At 38.8% G+C, this 21,441-nt stretch overlaps 1 protein-coding gene across 9 annotated transcripts in view; it reads right to left on the reverse strand.

Annotated features, from left to right (window-relative positions):
• SATB1 (SATB homeobox 1) overlaps positions 1-21,441 on the reverse strand; it is a 92,095-nt gene that overhangs the window by 61,556 nt on the left and 9,098 nt on the right. For 4 of the 9 annotated variants that reach the window (XM_064414100.1, XM_064414091.1, XM_064414082.1 and 1 more), the window contains exons 2-5: positions 8,579-8,814; positions 4,596-4,772; positions 3,670-3,796; positions 2,819-2,942 (exon numbers count right to left, since the gene is read on the reverse strand). In XM_064414100.1, coding sequence (XP_064270170.1) covers positions 2,819-2,942; positions 3,670-3,796; positions 4,596-4,772; positions 8,579-8,789 — 639 coding nt within the window. In that variant the 5' untranslated portion in view covers positions 8,790-8,814. Of the gene's footprint in view, positions 1-2,818; positions 2,943-3,669; positions 3,797-4,595; positions 4,773-5,031; positions 5,138-8,578; positions 8,815-11,359; positions 11,382-11,523; positions 11,594-11,685; positions 12,848-21,441 lie in introns of those variants that run through there. The other 5 variants (XM_064414064.1, XM_064414076.1, XM_064414058.1 and 2 more) reach the window with 5 other exon arrangements.

Consider the following 21,441-nt stretch of genomic DNA (forward strand, 5'->3'; position numbering starts at 1 on the left):
TCAGGGGTGGCCACACAGGCACAGAGTGAGAATTACAGCAGCTTCAAAAAGGACCATGTATTCGACTGTCCTAACGACAGCAAGTCACAGTGGTATTTTATCAAGAAAGGCATGAAGAGTTCATATCTTTACACCTCAAGGTTGGACAAGAAAATAAATGGCTAAAAAATTAAAAATAAAACCAAACTACTCTAGCAAGTAATACGGTTAAGTATTCAAGACTCTATAATTGAAACAGACTGGTTCTCAAAGTTTTGTTCTTTGTATTTTCAAGTTATTAAATATGTCTGCACTATAAAATAGTTGGCTTGTTTTTAGGGTTTTTTTCAGTATATCGAACGCCAGTATTCTGAACAAATATGAACAATTCTTTAATATACAAAATGCAACATTGCTTCAGAAAATACAGTAACTCTAAGTGAAAATGGGACTTCAGAGATGCCATGCATTGAGCACAGCGGCTTAATTACTTTAAAGCAAGTCCTTCCATACCTACACAAAACAGAGTATTACTAATGACAGTGACAGAAAACGATAACTACTCTCGTTTCCACTTTGAGTCATTTTTCTGTGGTTAATAAATTATATCCATAACAGTGTTAATAAGTTATGGTACGGTGTCAATGCATTAGTTTGCATTTATGATGAAGCACTTCATATGGCATTACCTATACCCGTGGAAGAACATAACAGTAGAGAGCTCTTCTCTGCTCTCAGAAGGATTTCTTATGCTGGCACTTTGATGGATCCCCTAAATAAATGCTGTCTCCTGACCTCTGCCTTCCTCTTACTTCTCACCTCTGCTGCAGGAGCACGCTATGGCAGGGCAATTTAAAAACTTTAGTACCTTTAATAAAACACTGGCATACTTAAATCAGTACCCTTTCCATAGGAATGATATACAAGGAGTTAGAGGTGAGGCAAATACAGGAAGTATTCTGATCAATTTACTCATATGAAAGGGACACTGTCCGATCAACTCATCTTCCCTCTAGCTCCCAAAGGAAAACAGGAAGACTTAGACTGACTGATGGGCTCTTGATCAACTACTGTAAAAGCTTTTTTTTCCTAAAGTTAAGAATAAATAAATGTGCTTTAAGCTTAATATGATTTGGTTTTTAAAGAAAAAAAGAAAAGCAGAAGCCATTTAATTCTTGCAACCCAGCTATGGCAGCACTGGTGAAGATAGAGATGGCAACAGTAATAAGCAGACTTTTAAAAACAGAAAGAAGCTCCTGGCTTTAAGGATTCTTTTACAAATAAAGAAATACAAACCAGTAAACAAACCGTCCCAAATCAGAGTTCTGTAGTGTGGAGTTTTAGTCATCTCAAGCATTAACTTGAAGAGCTGCTATTAAGAAAGATGTTTCTTTGTTCATTAAAGTTATTACATAAAAATTCAGTATCATTTGAAAGAATTTTTTTATAAGAATGTAATTATTGAGTTGTCTCCTGTACCAGGATACTTTCTATAGTAAAGCATTCCTTTTAAAAGCTTTTTCCTGTTTCATATATACAGAAACTCCTTTGTGAAACACGAAGTTCAAATAGAAAAGAGATATTCTACCTCAATAGAAATTATTTGCTTTCTCTCAGTATCAAGTAAAAAGTAGCACTATTAGATTAAAATGGAGAAAAATCCCAAGTTATCTGCAGCCTCCATAAGCCAGCAGTGCAAAAGCTCACATGCTTTTACAGTAGGTACATACAAGATAACTTCATAGACATATTACTGGAATGGTTTGCAACCGGTGAAGATAATTTTGATTACTTCCACTTCAAAACTTCCTATATTGGAGCCACATCACTGAAAACAATCTAACCGTAGGGGAAAAAAAAGTGATGGGAAACAAGTCTGCTAATCTCTTCATGAAAACTAGACAGAGGAGGAGAGTAGTCTCTTGTAGATTAACTGAAGTCTTTCAGAGACAAAGACTCCAGTATTCTAAGCAAGAGAAATAAAATCCCTATAAAAATACCTTGACTTAATTTCTCTCCCTCCCTACCACAACTAGCATCATTTATTTGTATACTGCATTTGTCTCGACTGCACCACAATGAAATGCATTTTAAAATTTAAAAGGTAAAAAAAATACCATGTTCCCACCACAGCATCATTGGACACCATACTGCATATAAAAATGAGTCGTGCCTTTGCAGTAATTTGACAAGAGAAGAACAAAAAGAATGGCAAAAATAGAACAATACAACTAAGGCTTGAAGAATGCATCGGTTCAATGTTTAGCAATGCATAAATTGAGGTCTCATTTTTGTTTAGGTATATTTTGATTAGAACTAATAAATGCCTGATTTTCCTTTGGTTCTTTGCAACAACAACATATCACCCAAAGAGCTTTATTCTTTATTCCCTTCTCATATAGCATGCCAAAGACTGTCTCAGTTTACGAATTAGCATTTAAAACTACTGTAGGTTATCTAACAAGCATTCAGACTCAATAGTACTTTTGACAGCAGTAAGTAAAGAGCCTTTTAACATCTTGAACACATGTGCTTGAAAAAAGTAGTTGCATCAAAGCAGTTCAAAGACTGCAGACAAAAACCAGTTAAAATCCAGTTTGCTGCAAGATGATTTTAGTGTGGTGTAAACAACCTTTCACGACTCCCCATGGGAAATGTTGTAAGACTATGTTCAAAATGAATCAGGCATATTTATAAAGATCATGAAGTGGTCAAATGCATTTGCATTTTTGGCAGATCCACTCCACGGGTACTACTTGCTACAGTCTGTAGAAATCTCAAATCTCACATCAGCGTTGCCTATAGTGCTTTATTATTTATTACATGTTATGCTAAGTACCTGCGAAAGGGGACATTCCTTGGCCAATGAACTCTGGTTCATATCCTTCAGTAAGTCCTTCAGAGCATTTCTTACTGTTGTGTGAGACCATTGTTCAGGAGGCAAGTCTTCTAGTTTAGGGCAACTATTTGAAACACAGATTAGAAAAGGGATTATTACAAGATTGCATCCTGCTGCAGAACATTCCTTTAAGACAGACAGATTTCATTTTGCGCATCAAGCAGATGCATCTGGAGATTGCTCTCGGTCTCCTGATTGTTCCGATTAGTTAATTACTTTATACAACACATCTGCTGTATTGATGCATGAATTATACATCAGCTGCATGTGGCGACTATTTTTTCATGTTACTTCTACCTTCCTGCTCTGATGCGCTTGGTAAAACAATTTAAGGTGTAATGCTTTCTCACGACTGATCATGAAAAGCATTAATATATTAACCATTTTTTCTTTTTTGTTGCCGTGAAATTTAAGAACCTAGACAGCAACAATAAGTGCGAGCAAGTCATTCTTTTACAAAATGCACACAGATGGTACTGTTCATGATATGCAAAAATATTTTTCTCTTAAGTAAACTTTATGTAAAATGCCTTCTTGTAATGCATCATTTAATTGACTAAAATGCAATATAGTTTTAATGAGATATCCAAAGAAAATCTATGTATCAGAGCTATAAAAGTTTTCTGCAATAGTATACTGTAAGTTAAAGAAGAATTAGAGTAACTAAAAAGGAATTTAGGCAATCCTTTGTACCTTGAGCAAAAAGCACAGTGGGAATTAAATACAAGCCATATTAACAGTTAAGAGCACACAAGTAAGAGTTCACATCCCAGAACTGGTATATGACTTACCTGTGTAACTGGATTTTCAGTGTGACCACATGATACACGTCTTGCAGCATGTCTGCTACTGTAGCATCAGGGGCATCTGTCACATAGGAGAGTGGAACTGGATTCCACTTCCCAACCTGGATAAGCCCTGCAGGATTGTAATTTTCGGAGGGCAGGGGGAGTGGGCAAGAAGGACAGGAAAAATTGAAAAAAAGTGATTTACCTAATTCCTAGGAGCAAAAGAAATATCTGATTTTAACAAGATCACCACCTTTGTTTCTGACCTCTTAAATCTGGCAAAACAAAAGAACACCCCCCTCTCCCTCCAAAAACCCCCACCCACACACCACCAAGGATAGGCCTTATCTATATTATGAAATTATACAAATGCATCGCAGTAGAGATTTTTTTAATATGTACAGAACTATATTTTCCTAAGTTCCCGTGAATTCAATAGGACATGATAAAATAGTTAGCATTCCTCTTAACAAAATAGCAAGAATTTTGCAATGCAAGAATTGAGCACAAAAAAAATTACTTTGCAGTCTACAAAACCATCAGGAACAAAATAAAAGAAACAGAGCTGGATATTCAGTCATAAATGCAAGTTGACTCTCAACAGTCCATCTGCTCAAATATGCTTTACACTTCCTTGTGGATCCTCAGTGGAGCAGATTATTAAGGTCAATAAGCATACTAATGATTCAGTTGAAGTCTTTTTTCTTTAAAAAAAAAAAAAGAAAAAAAAGGAATTTACCTCCACATTCCCCATGAACAAAATGTGCACTAACTAAATAAAAACACATCAAGGAAAAAAATACAGACACAAAATCTGCAAGAAGTCTAAGAAGTAAAACCTGCATTGCATTCCTGAAAGAAATCCTGCCCCTCCCCCAAGACCCCACAAACAAACACAATTCATTGTACAATTTCATAATCTTATTTACCTTTTGCTTGGGCAGCAGAGCTGTGAGAATATCCAAGAGATAGCAATGCCATTTCAATCAGCTGGTTGAAAAGCATATCCTTCCTCACCAACACAAATTCTGCATGCTCCTCCTTAGAATCATATTCAATGGCATTTTCATAATGTTCCACTACACAGAAAACTGGAAGCATACTTCCTATTAAAAAAATGAAATTTAAGATATTAAACTTGAGTTATAGTAGAGTAGGTGGGTCTGAACAGAGTTATGTAAATAAAACCTGTATGAACAGGCAGAGGAGGCATCAAGAATCATCACAAATATTTGATCAACATATTCCCCGAGACCTTTCCCCTCACCCTCCCCAAAAAACAGAAAGTTCTACAAAACATACATCTCCCTGAAAGGAGAAATGCAAATTCATCTCCCTTGATCAGATGCAGATTTAAAGAATTACCTTCTATAGAAATAACAAGGTTGACTGAAGAGAAGTTGATTCTCTCTGTCCTGCCTGATTTGTTGTGAGTAGCAGGCAGCATGTGAACCTAAATACATACTGCAGATGTCTTCACTGTAAGCCATTTCAGTACCAGCCACATAATTTTGTTTGTTAACATTAAAACTTTCTTAGTCCTGCCAAAAATATTTAATTGGTTTCAACATCAACAACAAATCACCTTGTGTGTTACATATTCACTCTGAAAAGAGTACACAAGGAAACAAGGCAAAAGTTAACACTAATTCGTGCTTCATTCACTGAGTGCAATTGAGCACTACTTTCACTCGCATCTTTAAGGAACAAATAATGAATTCAATGCCACTTTAAGAAGTGTACCTGCAGTTCAGGCTTATTTTTGTTGTTCTTGTTGCTGTTGTCTCCCGCATTTTACATCCCACAACGCTATTTTGGCATGCCTGAAAGTTAATTACTAGTTTCCAGTTTTGTAGCATCATATGGCAAACCCTTCCATACACTGCGCAGAATATTAAGCATGTAACCTTTTTTTTCGTTCCTTTTGCTTTTTTTAATTTTTTTTCCCTTCCCTCTCTTTTGTTGACAGAGAGAGAAGTAACAAACGACCCAAGCTGGTTTAGGGACAAAGTCCCTCCCAGCAATCAGATTCCTGGACTTTATGAAAATCCCTCCCAGCCTCCCAGATGGACACAGATGATACAATGACCTGTGGTTTTAAGCTCCAATCCTGTTCTGCTGTCTCCAGCAGCACAGGTTAGTATCTCTTAATGACAGAAAGGAGAAGGGTTAAAAGGAGATGTACAGAACTGTCTTATGGCAGCCTGCCAGAGGGGTATCATCTTTAGCATAAATGATGACAAGGGTTATTTTAACAGGGCACCCAGGAACTCCAATTAGTCCTACAATGTTAATGCCTCTATAACCACTGCCCTCTAGACTTACAGAAACCTCCTAACCTGCTAAGGTGCACCAGACATGCTGTAGCCTAAAAGGAAGCTTTACTCTTGACAATAGAGTAAGACCACGTCTGCTGATTTGTGCTCTAATGTACAGTAAGAAATCATGATAGAAAAGATACCTCTTAAGCACGTATATTTAAACTACATCTGTTCACCAGAGAGCCAGTCTCTGGCAAACAAACCCCTTCAGGCTTGCAAGGAAAAGCTCACAAACTCACTCTAGTTTGCCCAATAGTCTCAGCATGAAAGACTGAAACACAAGAGTAAAAGCTTGCCAATATTTATGTAGTGCAGGAAGGAGACTTTTTTTCTCTTTTTAATTTTTTTGTTTTGGTGGTTTTTTTTTTTTGTTTTTGTTTTTTTGGGTTTTTTTTTTTTTGTAATCTGAGTGAGTCTGGCCAGGAAGGGAGAGAAGACCAAAGCAAAAGCAGTACATGCAAAGCGGTGTTTATTTCACTGGTTTTAAATAAGCTGTGGACACACACGATTCATCTGCAAAAAGGTGGTGGTTTGTTTTTTGGGCTTTTTCTCCCTTTCAGGCTCTCACAATTGATGTTTCACCTACTACCATCTGACTCAGAGTAAGGGCTCAAAATTCTTAAGTAGTTTCACCAGTACTTCCTGAAGATAAAGCATAAGAAAAGCTTCATTCTAACAAATAGTGCAGAGACATCCTAAACCATCTAGAGCATATTTGTTTTTCCCCTTATCAGCTCCTACAAATTAAGCTATGATCAGACACAACACACAGGTACTTTGCTGCTTATCAGCACCTTTTTTTGCCAAGTACATGGTTTCTTCAGTTGCAGCATTTTGGGAAATGTAGTACTTTAAACAACACAGGAGAGCCTCCTGGCCAAATTTTGAGGCACAGCACAACAGAGGTAGATCCCGGTAGTGCGACACAGGTATCATCTGACTACAAATCAAGCCACTAAATCTTTTAGCAAACTGTCACTAGTGTCCTTCTGTTAATGTGAAAAATGTTATACAGGAGAGCACAATCTCAGCTGGCTGATCACTCCTGCTAGTACTTGGCAAGACCTCCAAGTGCAGCAACTTCATAACCTTCTAGTATTAAAGGGGAGAGCATTGGTCAGTGCTCCCTGCTAAAAATACAGCATGATTTAAACCTGAAGGCAGTGTTAGAGCTTTTGCTGAAGGTTTACGAGTCTGTGTAAACAGCACGTCTGCCATAAGGAGCACTGAAGTCTGTAGAATCCTTGTCTAAAACTGTCCTGGCATTAAAGTTTGCTGTGCAAATATCACATAATACCAGAGACAGCTGAAATCTCCTATTTAGGAATTTATGGAACTTATATGTTTGCAGGCGTCAGAAAGTCCTTTTTATACAGCCCCACTGCTTCACTGTACAATGTTAATGCACTCTGCTTGAAAAGCCGTAATAAATTATATTTTTAATGCTCTTACCCTGGCTTTCTTAAGATGCATACATTCTTGGCAAACAATCAATAAATAGGGTAATCATGAGCAGAGGCCAAAGAATTTGCTGAAGTGCTGTTTTTCCATTTTTAATAGATAAAGATCTAACAATACGGACTGCTGTGTCTGTTCATTTCAGGATCAATATATTCTTTGTTTTCGCCAAACCGAGGAAAAAATAAATGATTGTACAATAAATGTTATGCATCAGACACAATGAAATTCCTCTGCCTTCTAACTTTGTGCGTTTAATAGTCTTGGTTGCATTTTGCACTTTGCTTAGCAAATACAAGAAAAATCTGGATTATAAACATAACTGATTATACTAGGAAAAGTAGAGGCTGTTTTAAGATATATGCCAAATTGCATGCAGCATATTTCGATTTAAATTAGCAAGCCTGCAGGAAATGGTCAAAAAGACTTACAAATTTTGATAAGTAAAATTTGCATATTATTGTCCATTAAAAGTATTTTCAATGCAAACAAAAGCCATCCATATACAAACATCAATGATTCTAAATGTGCCTTTTCCTTGTGTAAATGTCTAATTACAGCAAACCAGCCACTGAAAAATATGACACCCAAGTTGTTCATTGTTCAATAATGAATTGTACTTAAGAAAATAAACTGCGAAGATTGACATCATAAATGACTTTTCCAATGTGATACCTAAAGATTTACACTCTCTCCTTTAAACCAACTTGCAACTGCTATGGAAATACTGCTGCCCTTCCAATCATAGGACCATCATTAGGAGGAAAGGCGAGAATTTGTTTTGGGGATTCAGTATTTACTCTTACATATTTTTGCGTTTCTTAAGCCCAGCGCTTACTCAAAGAATTAATGCACCAAATTACTTATATTTCAATATAAGAATTTGCTATAATCACAGCAGCTAGCCTTTACCTTAACAAAAATCAGACTCCACCCTGAAAAGCAAGATGCTCCACCCAAGAATGAACCTTACATTTCCCAAATGTGATTTATATCAGAATTGGGAATATATAGTATTTTAGAATAGAGATTTTAATCCTGAAATATAAATGAAGTAGAGACTGCAAAAGTATGCTTCCCCCCCAAATATTATAAATCATATTTCTCTAATGCAGAATTATCAAAAGCATTACCTTTTCTAATATTAGTTTTCATCAGGTGTCCAGAGTGTTTTAAAGGCACTCCTTGCATTTTAGTTCCTGTACTTCCAAGTCTTCCTCTTCCTAATGGGCTCCCATTCTGTTCCAAGCGCGCAATTTTGGCTGGTGGACCCTTCGGATCGCTTACATTGTTAGACATTTCTGAATGTTCTTTCCCCTGAGTTGCCTCGTTCAAATGATCCATACTCAGTCCCGCCTCTAAAGATCACCTGCCATGATTAAAAAAAAAAATATATATGTTGTACACGTGTGCGCATATGTATACGTACACAGCCTGCACATGTACAGAGACAGATATATACGTATCACAAGCTCATAAAGAAGAATAGATAACTATTTTAACCAGAAAGAAATGCCTTTTTTAAAAGAAACAAACTTATTCTTCAAAAATTACCTCATACCCCAGTTTACAGAGAGATTGTATCATAATCTAGTGGAATGGTTTTTTAAAGTCCAACCAGAGTACCTCTTAAAAATTTTTTTTAAAAAATCTTTGGAGATATTCTACTAAAACTGAGATAGTCTAAAACCCATATAAGTAATGATGATTGTCAAGGTGTGTGCTCCAAGACAGGTATTGTTACAAATCTCACAGAAAGGTTTATTATTAATCGCGGATGTTTTTATTGTGGACAGAGAGAGAAAGATTCTAATGAAAAATTTCTTGATCTATTTGATTATAAAATGGACGAGCAACAATAGAGAGATTGTTAAAACTTCAGTTGAAGGAGCAACAGATTTATTAGGGATGAAGACTATTGTCCATTTACAATTCCTCTCCCCCTTAAAAACAGAAGTTAGAAAAGAATTTGATATTTAACTTCAGAAAGCAGTGGCGGGAGATGGTTGCTTTTAAGTTTCCTAACCAATATTATACAGAGTTTATCAACTTTTGCAAGGTTCAAAATATGAAATTTTTCAGATATTAAGTTTCAAGTTTTAAACAGAGTAGTTTATTCAATTAAGATAAATAACTGAATAGTTTCTCACCAAACATAAAACTGGGGGGAAATCCTCCACAATTTCTACAGTGCTTTTGATACCCTTAAGTATAAAAAACCCCAAAACCTGGGTGATGCTGACATAGCTATTTGAAACCAAACAACCAGAAGTTCAATAGCAAATTAAGAAAAGGTATATATGGCTTTATAGGTATAGCATACTTGTACTTCCCTTTTTATAAACTTTTGAAACCTCTGTCTATAAATAGCAATTATAGTTAAATCACTAAAAATCTCCCAAACCTACAACATAACAGAATAAGTTTTAAGGATTTTTGCCACTCATCAGAACCTGCTTTTCAACTATATTAAAAAACCTACCTGAGAGCAAAGGCATCTTTCTGGTTATGATTTCACTAATCAATACTGTTGTGATTGTTAGGTATTTTATCTACCTTTCTCTGACAGGGAAAGGTAGAACTATACAGACAATTATGTTTTATATATATATATATATATATATAAAAGTAATATAATCGCTAAGGACAGGTCAACAGACATTAATCTTTGAACTAGTATTTACATTAGCAAGTACAAATAGTAATACTGGGGAAGTCATATTTAGAAAGACTGGTGTGAATCGGATAATTGCTACTTTTCTTTCAGTTGCCTAATAATTCAATACATTTTCTGCACATTTCATAGCCAAGTTATTAGAGCCTAAATATCTCAGAATCTTTATATATATACACTTTATGTCGCTAGTATACATGCCAGTGATAATTTTGTAGACTATTTTTTTCTTGTTTGAACATCACGCTGTTTTTCCCGATTCAGTGAAGAAAAAGGCAATGTATTAATTCGAACCTTTACAAGCAACCTCAAGAATGCAACCAAACAGATGAAGTTCAGACAATCATTATTTTTCCTTATGCTGTTAGGTGACAGGCTAAGGTTCACCATTCATCTTTATCCCATCTGTTTTAGGTCATGCGTCTCATTAACAGTAAACATGCCTATTTTAGCCACTTTTCAAAAAGAATTTTTTAAACTGTGCTAAGTGTAACCTAAGCAAAGAATTACAGACTCAAACTGTTAACATCTTCCGATGTTTCTAACAACGCTAACAGACCATAGGGCTGCTATTCTGAGACTGGTCTAGCTCAAGAAAAAGAGGATTAACAACAAAAAAAAAAAAAAAAAATTGAAAAAAAAAAGGGGTATGTGGGGGGGAAGAGTAAAAGAAAACACACACAAAAAAGCTTCGAACAAGAAATTCCTCATCACTTTTGGCAACTTCAGAAGTACTCTAAGGCAGGAAGGTTCTTTGCTACAAAAAGTATCTAGTCATCATGAGTCAGAATCGCACTACATCATGTACAGTGAATAAAAGTGATAGATCGCCACTTAGTTAATACACTGACTGCAACCAAAACACCAAATGGGTCATTTTCGCTTGGCCTGAGAATACCCACCCATCGGCATCCCTTCACCGCTTAGTCATCTTGTAAAAAGCTTTATGTTACAAAGCAAAATTACATGCACATAAAACACCTAATTTACTCATTTAAACTCCATGCCCAAGGCTAAAGTTCACTGAAACCTCAGTTTGGAATAGTGATGAGCAACAACCAGCATGGCCTGCCCAGGGAGAGGGTGGCAGGAAAGACCTATCATCTCCGCCGGTTCCAGGCCAGGAGTTTCCCCGGGTTTCGCATTTAGGCATCTTTCACAACTACAAGTTTTCATCACAGATCAGTGAGAGAAGAGCACAATTTCAAGGCACAGTTTCCCGGAGCCAGCGTACACGTACAGGCACACCGCGCAATTTCTGAATGAGAGTCGGTGCCGTATCTCCTTTTGTCGCGATGTAACGCTGCCGGTATTATATTATTTCTTTCTCTCCTCCTGAATCAGCCCCCTCCCCATGCCTTTCCCCTCCTCTTCCCTCCCTCCCCCATAAAAACCCATAATCACATTTGAGAGAGGCTCCGCACTTATCCGTTCCATATGGCTCTCACAATCCAGGCCAAGCTTTCCCTGTGACCTTTTAAAGAGACAAAGAAGCAAAGTACTTATCTAGAAACAGAAACACTGCAGTTTTCTGAGTGAAATTAGCAAAACCGACCCGAAACTCACCACTTCAAAACTTGACAGCATATAAATAACAAAAACAAAGGAGGTTTCCTTTGCAGCCCGAGCTCTTGAAGAGGAAGAAGTTCAAGACTGATGTTTTTAGGTCCCCCCCTTTCTGAAGGAGGGTGGGGGGGGGTGGGGGGGGCAGCAGACCTGAGGACTACTTCCCCTAATATTCTCTTATTTTTTTTCTTTTTTTTCTTGTTGCTATTTTCCTCTAGACGGGGAGGGGCAAAAACAGATAGCGAGAAACAGAGTAGCCATGAGCAAAAATGGCAATGGACAAAAAAAATAGAGATTAAATATCTTTTGAGAGAGCCAGTTTTCGAGGTTTAGCAACGGAAGACAGAGCTGCAGATCAAATTGATCAGACAAGTGTAACGCTCAAAACGAGGAATTAATAATAATAATAAAAAAATAAGCAGCAGGTTTAAATTAAGGTGGAGGGTGATTTAAGTCTAGCTATCCTTTCAAAAATAAAACCAATGCATAAAGGATCAAGTGAGAAAGGGGGTTATTAAAAAAAAGCAAAGGAAAAAAAAAAAGGCAGCTTTTCTATCCAGTGTGAAGAGCAGAAAGTCTACTTCTAGGTTGTCACTTACACTATTATTCTCCAATAGGCACCCAGAGGAGCAGCACACACAGAAGGAGCCCGCTCCCCTCCCCCTCCGCAAAAATATACACCGTAACAGCCCCCAAACTTTCTGCGGAAACCTCAGCCCCAGAGATCGCTACTGGAGATAAAAAGAGAAAAAAAAAAGTGTAGAGAAAATTGCAGGAAAAGGCACTAAAATGCCACTTTTAATCTCGCCTCTGCGGTCCGGAGAGAGAAAAAAAAAAGAAAAGAAAAAAGAAAAAAAAAAAAAAAAAGGCAGAGAGGACCTGTCTCCTCTCATTTACCGGGGGCTGTTGTGCGAGTGACGGGGGGAGAGAGGGAGCGAGAGAGGAGGGGAGAGAGAAAAAGAACAGAGGGGAGGAAGGAAACACACAACAAGGCACACCACCACCACTACAAAAAAGTGACGAGGTTTCACTCCCTCCGAGTCCAACACCGGGAGAAATTATAATTTTAAAAAACCCCGATCCTGTTAGAAAAAAAAAAAAAAAAGGAAAAAAAAAGAAAACCAACAACAAAAAACTGGTTCTGCTTCTGCAAAGAAAAAAAAAAAGAAAAGAAAATCTGGGAACTCCGAGAAGAGTTACTCGTAAGAAGGGGTAAAAAATGTAAAATAGAAAGGTTGCAAAAAGCCAACAACAACAAAAACCAAGCCAGCAAAAAAACCCCAGTAACAATTGAAAAAGAATAATAATGGTAGGCTTTGTATTTTGTCTTTTTTTTTTTTTTTTTTTTTTTTTTTTAATTCTCGTTTCCCCTGGCTGGCTGGGTATGGTTGTTATTTAGGCCGGTTTGGTGGTTGTTGCTGGATGTTACATGGATATGTGTGTGTATGTGTGTGTGTCCCCGGACGGAGCTGCCTCGCTCTGCTCTGCTCCCCCCCCGCCTCTCTCTCTCCCTCTCTGTTTCTGTCCCCATTAAATTATTAGTTGACTCATCACTACTCCTCCTCCTCCTGCTGCTGCCGCCGCCGTCCCCTGCTCACAGCCTCCTCTCCTCCTCTCCGCTACCGCTCGCTGCCGCTGCTGCCGCTGCTTCTTCTTCCTCCTCCTCATTTTAATACAAAATAACACCGAGGCCACCGGCTTTTTTTTTTTTTTTTTTTTTTTCCCCCCCACAGCCGGAGACGGGAGGAGGACGCAGCCTCCCTGCTGCTGCCCGGAGCCCTTCCCCAGCGGCCCCGGATCATCCGACGCGTCCTGGGAGAGAGAGAGAAAGTGGCAGAGGAGGAGGAGGAGGATGAGGAGGAGGAGGTGGTGGTGGTGAAGGAGAGAGGCGTGGGGGAGGGGAGGCCGGGGAAGGGGGAGGGGGTCGGCAGAAGTGCGGGGGCAAAGGGGGACCGCAGCGAGGAGCGGGGAGGGGGCGCCGGGCCGGGCCGGGCCGGGCCGGGGGGCGGCCGCCGGCGGCGGTAGGTGAGCGGGGGGGCCGGGGGAAGAGGGCGTGCGGCTTCCGGGCGCGCACGAATTTGCAGCTCGCTGGGTGCGGGTGAGGCGGCCCTGCCTGCGCCGCGCACAATGCCCGCTCCGCGCCGCCCCGCGCCACAGCGCGCCCCCCCGGCAGATGGGGCCTGCGGCGGAGGGGGCGAGCCGGGGGGCACGGGCACGGGGGCACAGCAGCAGCACCCGCAGCAGCAGCAGCAGCAGGAGGAGGAAGAGGGGCGGGGGTGAAGGCTGAACAATATCCTGCCGGTGCTGCCGGGCGCGCCGCGCCTGAGCGGCCCCCGCCCCTCCGCGCGGAGCCTGCGCGGGCCGCGCCGGGCAGGTGCACGGCGGCAGCGGCGGCGGCGGCCCCGCGGGTCCCGCAGGTGGGGGCGCGCCGCGGGGGCCGCCCCGGGGAGCCAGCGGCCCGTGTGGGGGAAAGAAGTTTCTCCTTCCCTCCCCTTGCCTTCGATACCGACAAGGGTGAAGGAACAGCGCCAGCCACGGTTCTGAAAGGCGGCCGAGGCTGAGAGAAGCCGGCCTGGTTCCGCCGAGGGCATCATCCACCGCGGCCAAGCAGAGCAAGCTGCAGCACACCGTGGGTGAGAGCGATACATCGCCCCGGGCTCGGGACGGCGAGGTGCCACATCCCCACGCCACAAAACTGTCCCTGTGTCAAGTGCGCAGCGCGGGACTGAAAGCCACCCCTGAAAGGTGAAAGCTAAAAGGTGGTAAAGTATTGACAAAATAAGTAACTGCGAGACAGACATGGCTTTTTCCCATGATGCACTTGGAAGAAAGTAACCCAACTAGACAAACTTGAAAGCAACAAGTTTGTACAAGCTGCGAGATAAGGGAAAAATTAAACTTCTTTATTGATAAAATGCATGGTGTTTGAATAGACTATGTCTAAAGGGGAAATTGCATCATCGACCAAAGAAAACATGAATTACTGCATAGACAGGTATATAACCAAAATGTTTAGGGTAGTAATTTTAAAACAACCGACAACAAAGCAACAACAAAATACAAACATGAGGCAGCAGCAAAAGTAGGTGAGTGAGAAGGCTAATACCAGTCCTGTAATACAGAAAATAGTATGGCCTCTGAACACAGAAAAGGCAAATCATTAAATATATAAAGAGAAAATTTTGCACTACGCATATATTACTTATTATTAAAGAAGAGGAGTACATTAAGACAAGGTAAAGAATCACATTGATGTTTACTAAAATAAGCACAAACAGCATATAGGACATGCAGGAAAAAGAAAATGGTAATAGGGCGAAATGCATGAAATATTTATCATATTCTGCAGTGCATAAAATAGATTATAATCTCAGAAGCAAAGAAATGCAAGGCTGGAAAATGAATACACTGTTACATAATACTATTATTCAAAGCAGAGCAAGTGGAGGTGGCATATGTATGAAACATGAAAAGTTGTACCTATGTTGTGTGTCTTGAAAAGGCTTACTAAGATCATTACTGAGACTGCTGAAAAGGAAAAATAAAAACCAAAACCCAAAACCAAAGAAACATGTTTCACAAAGAAAAACAAGGGAAAATGTAGATGACATCTTCCATAACATATGATCAAGGGGTAACTGTCTAGCGAGTTGTTTGTTTAGATACCAATCTTTTTTCAACAAGATAGAGTTCAATCAGTCCCTCTTGAAAAAAAGAATATATATATATATATTTACCAATACATTTGAATACTTGGAGGAAAACTATATTGACTATTAATTCGAAATTTGTGGGCACAATGGAAAATATTAATGTAAAATATCTTTTCAACCTTTTCAAAAAAGCCGATAAGGTAAACTTAAACTTCAGCAGTAAGCAAGACAGGCCACTAAAGAAGAAAATCATGAAGGATGTCAGAGTTTCAGCTGGCAGTATGCTGCCTGCAGAATGATGGAGGAAAAGGACACTGAAGATAATTTAAGAGATGCAGAGCTGATTAGAATAGAGCAAATATGATCTGGAACAAGATTTGGGACTAAAATACCACCTTATAAAAATGATTACCAGATATGACAATAACGAAAACAAATAACAACAACAAAATATTAAAATCTTCCAAAATAACTTTTGCTTTGGTGTTCACAAATCATTCTGTTCCTGGCTAAAACAAAAAAAAAAAAACAAAACCAAAAAACAAAAAAAACCAAACCCAAAAAAACAACACAATGTTTGGATTAAAACAAAGTGATTAATCTAAAAAGCAGAGATGGTGAATTAAAGGAGCAGGGAGATAACAATCTGATAATACAGGAGCACAGAAGGCCTAATAATGATATTATTACGCACATAACCAAACACTGACAAACAAATATTCTGTTAATTATATAATTGTGCATATGCTTCCTATGCTTGAGATAAATGATTATGGAAAAGAACTCTCTTCTTGAAATTGCATATATGCACTAAACCTTATAAACTCTCTACCACATGGATTAATCTAATTCCCATACACCACTTATGCCTGGTAAAGTATTTACTACAGACTTGGAAAGCTGAGCGTGAAACCCCTGCTCTGACTAGAAAGCACGAATTACTGAAGGCTGCTACGTCTTGACAGATAGACAACAATCAGATATCTCTTATCAATACCAAACTACTTGGAAATAATTCAAGATACAGATATCTGATTTTCATTTGACCTATTCCAATTTGCACTTCACTGTGTCAACTTTGATATTAAAATGTTCAGCTAGAATAAAGATATTTATAATAAAAACATATATAAAGAAGAAGATGAATAGATATTGTCATGGATACATATGCAGGCAATCATTTAAACACGCGGCAATAGTAACATCACATTTTTCATAGCTTCTAGTCAACATACAGCAGGCAAATATATGCTTAATAAAGGTTATTAATCCTTAATAAAGTTGTTGTACTGTTTTTATTATATATAAATGCATTTTGCCCTAGCTTATGTTGAAATAAGACAAATATTTAAAAAGTTGGGCTGCGTATTTTCAACCCCACGGTGAATTAACTCTCAAGCAGCGGTCTCAGTAGCTGCAAAGCAAAACAAATTCTCCAGTGTGGCACGCTGCCTCAGTGCCTCCTAAGGTCTCTGTTCCAATACTTTCTTGTTCAAAATAAATTAGGAAATATGGGCCCAAATCTTGAGGCTTGGCTCTTGTGCAATGCAAACAGAAATGACCTGGCAGCAGAGCAAAACCAGCATGGCTGTGTACTCTCTTTTATCAGATTTCTTTGGGGAGATCAGGCTGATTGGCTTTTACACGTCTGTACTTCTGACAATGCTGCAGCCCTTTGGGCAACCTGTAAGCACCATCCCATGCTGGAAGTGATGCAGAGCTGTGCAGCAGCAGCGGAACAGCTGGGAAATTCTCTTCGTGGGAATTTGAATGCATTTCCCCCGCTGCAAGGTGTGACGGGCGCACATCTATGGGCAATGGTAGCTGCTGGACAGCAAGGCAATGGCAGTACCATTCCGTGGCTTTCTGAAGGTAAACATCTGTGGCTGGAAGGTGGGTGACGCCCCAGAGGGGTGCTTACTTGCCACGTGGGTTAGACAGAACTGTGGGTGAAGGGGAAGGATGCACCCCACAGTCCTTTCCCACATCTACCTGTGCAAACCTCAGCACAGCACTGCTGCTGTGCCAACACAGTCCCATAGCCCTACACGTTTTGCACCTCAGACTAAAGTTGTTTTTCAGTCTGCTCAGACTAACTTCCCTTTCGATTTGCCCTGAACAACAATAGTTGCCTGACACTGCTCAAATGCTTCAACCAACCTGACTGCGGCAATCTCAATTTACATAGGACCCAAGAATCCAGTGCACACCAATGTGAATCACAGCATTCTGCGACATCCCCCACGCTGAACTCAGAAGTTACATACCAACCTAGATTTTTTGACTGCAACCTGCCCCAGCCTGGATAGGATGCCTGTCAAAAAGCAAAAGTGCTATGAAATGAAATTCATAGCACTGAAAGGCATCGCACACAAGCTGTCGTCCCCTCTCACATTTTGCATGAGCAATTTCTGCTCGTTTGTGTTCTCTCACACACCATGTCCTGAAACAGTTACGTAAAATGAATATTTAACTTACGATAGTCAGCTGTATTGAACTGCACTTAATTGGTTATTAAGTGAAGTAAATTATCCTTACCATATTTGTCAGAGGTGAAAAACCTACATATATGGCTACATGTAGTGCATTCATTAGTTTACAGACCCCAAGGCTCCTGGGAAGTATCAGATATCTACACAGTGTCCCATGGTGCAGCATTTTTTAGCTGGATGTCTCAGCTAGCTTGCAGATATGTAAAATCATATACAAACAGACATCTCCCTATTGATTGCCTCTGTGACGAGGCTCGTTTACTCCTGCAAATATTATCTGCAATGCACTTCAATCACAGAATCTTTTTTTAAAATGGAGTTGAATAAGAATATGCAAAATGTGATTATGGATAAAACAAGTTACTTTTAGTCAAACTACTGCACCATTTTGTGCAAGTCATTTCATAGCTGTATGTCTATTTTGACTAAGATGCTTGTGCAACTGAAGTAAATGCATACTTCTGCAGATGTGGCCCCAACAGTTATTTCAGTTCACCCCTTGGTGAGTCACGAAGAGGCAAAATGCTGGAAGAAAATTATGGAGTAAAATCCAACAAATCTGTTTGGCATGATGTAGAGAAGGGTGAACAAGAGCGCTAATGAGAATAGTGAGTCTTTCACCCCTGGTTGCCACAAGAAATCTTAGCTGCTTAAAATTGTAATAGAGAGGTGCCCACTTTGCCATAAAAGATCACAGCAATCAATATTAGTGGTTAATCACATAAATCTTACTCTGTAGTTGCACAGTCTCTTGCCTGCTATGTGGACAAACTGAGTTCACTTTTTGCTGTCAACTCTCACAAACACTACTTGTATGTCATTTATATAAGCCAGTATGTTTTATGACTGTGGACTTCAGAACCGCTTCAAATAAAAAGCTACAAGTTTAAAAAAAGCATTTTGAAGACCATATACTCTTCCATCCTTAACACTAGACTTGGACCTTGATGAGTCATGCTTGCAATTTCCATGTGGCAACTACAGCCAACTACTTCCACAAAAAAGAACAAATTTAAAAAATGCAATAGAGCTTTATATAATAATATTTTATGCAATTAGGCAGCTCAAAGAAAGGAGGAAAGTTGGCATCTTAGGATCAGCCAAGTTTCCCATGTCATAAATATATGTTCAGCAGGTCACTAATTTCACAGCTTTCTACCCAGGGGTATAATTTTTAGGTCTTTCATGTGAAGATGCTTAATGTGGGACACAGAGATGAAAAAAGAGTGGTTCCTGCTAAAGCCCTCATCATCACAGCACTAGATAACTCCTAGGCATGAGATGGGCATATAATTGTTACCTAAAAGAGTCAGTTGATAAGTTGTTATTTTAGGGATGTGTCTGAATAGAAGTTATATTAATTTAACAGTATGTAAGTCATGATCCCTGGACATAGAAAGCCAGAGTACTTGTTATTTTTACTTGTTAAAAGGAAAGGTACACCAAGTTATCTCCTGTGTTTTTCAATGTTGTTTGCAATTTTTTGACTGCTTCTGCTTTTTTTTTTCCATTTTGTGACTCATTTTCCCTCACTTCCAACCACTGTGCTTCTATCCCAGTTAGTATGCTTTTACAAATACAGAAATTTGATCCAACAGTTCTGGGTAGGGATGAATTTCACACAGCCCGAGCAAAGCTGTGCATTAAGGTAGGAAACATCTGAACTGTTGCACTTAGCCCTACAGAGGATTATTCAGGTATTATTATCTAGACTTAGATGTTTGTGCTGTAGAGCTCAAACCACGCTGAGTTCTTATATAGGGATTCTTCACCAACAGGAGAATCATCTCTGTCACTGACCTGATAATACAACTAAAAATCTAGTGACACAAACTGAAAACATGGAAGAGTTTTAAGTAGAAGGAAATGGTTAGAAGTGATTGATGAATTGAACTATGTCAAACTTTCATTATGAAACACAAAACCACATGAAATGTCCTGTTTCCAGTTTCATTAACTCAGAACTCTGCACATTTTCTGCTACACTTTTTCTAAGGTTCAAAACCTTGTAAGTAGAACTGTGCATCTAATTACGGCCAAACTTGACAGGAGTCAATATTCACTGTACATGAAATACATGCAAAATGTGTGGTTTTGGTGTAAAACAAAATGAAAGTTGGTGGTTTTGGCCAAATTAGCATTTTCTTCTAGGGCTCCTTCCAATCTCAAACTCAGATGATTCCACAGTAACAAAGATGAAATGAATGAGTTTTTCAGTTCTATTCAGGAGCAATTAGCTGTTAATATTCACAGCTCTTTTAAGGAACAAGACACCTGTTAATATTACCAGGTGCTAACTAAAAAAGGTTTAGCATACGCAGTGTCACTAAGATAAAGGTCATTTATACATGTGTCAGAGTATGCTTCGTTTAATGCAAACAACATAAAGCCAAACCAAACAACTTCAAAATGTTAAACATGCTCGTTCTGACTTAGAAAAAAAACAACAAAAACACACAAAACCCCCCCCCAAACAAAAACAAACACACACACACAAAGAGAGAAATTAACAAATATGTATTTAAGTATTTGATGTATATATTGTCTTTAAGAAACTATGTTTCTAGATTTCCTGCTAAGTGGCTACAATGGAAACAAATTGAGATGGAGAGCAGCAGCTGGAAACTCACTAGAATACAGTATTTTTAGGGCAAAATTAGGTTAATATTTATGATAGTAATTTATACTCATGAAAACACTTGAAGGAAATGCCGTAACAGGTGTGTAAAAAGTTAGTTCCTGTGTTAAATACAAAAATTTGTGGGGAAAGATGTCTTCTCTGTAATTTGCTTCTGGCAGGTTATACTACAAACTCCTTCCTGTATTAGATTTTTCCTTCACAAATGTTAATAAAATGAGAAGGTTTGGAATATTCTGCTCAGGAAAGATGCAGTGCATTCTCTCAATTAATTTTTCCTTTATGGATATACAGATGGAAAACCTCTCTGCACCACACCTGCAAATGTGCCACTTCCAAAGTGGATGGGGCCAGGTGAATAAACGCTCCAAATTATTACAGTTGTAGAAAAATAACATCCAAAAATGTTATTTTTCAAACACCTTCAAATACAAGAATCGCTCAATATACTGCCACGAATGAACTACAAAGAAACACATCTCACATCTAAGCTCATGCTTGAAACTCTTTTAGTTTCTTTTAGATACTTTTGTATAAAAAGAAAAAGAAAACTTATTCAGATCTTCATTTACTTAATACCAAGTGGTCATTGCTGTGGGCATGTCAAAAGAGTTATTATCATTTTTGCTTGATTTAGTTCTGTAAAATTCTTTCCATGACCAAAAGAAGTATTGCACTCAGTCCATACTGAACTTTTTAATAAAAAGCAGTAAAGCAATCTACTTCATTGTCAAATGATTGAAAGAAATTTAATTAATGCCTCTGGAGGGAACGCCTATATAAGTATCACAATCACAAGAATGTGCATATATGCATATATGAATACATATGCCCAGCCGCAGTCTACCCTGTTGCTTTAATGTCATAACACTACAGTCCATGAGCAGCTGAAGGCAAAAATGAACTCCTATAATTTAAAATATCGTGCTGACACAATTTTAAGGTCAAATTACATTGTGTAGTTTATTAGAAG

Source organism: Passer domesticus, chromosome 1 (genome assembly GCF_036417665.1).
Source record: "Passer domesticus isolate bPasDom1 chromosome 1, bPasDom1.hap1, whole genome shotgun sequence".
Taxonomy (NCBI): Eukaryota; Metazoa; Chordata; class Aves; order Passeriformes; family Passeridae; genus Passer; species Passer domesticus.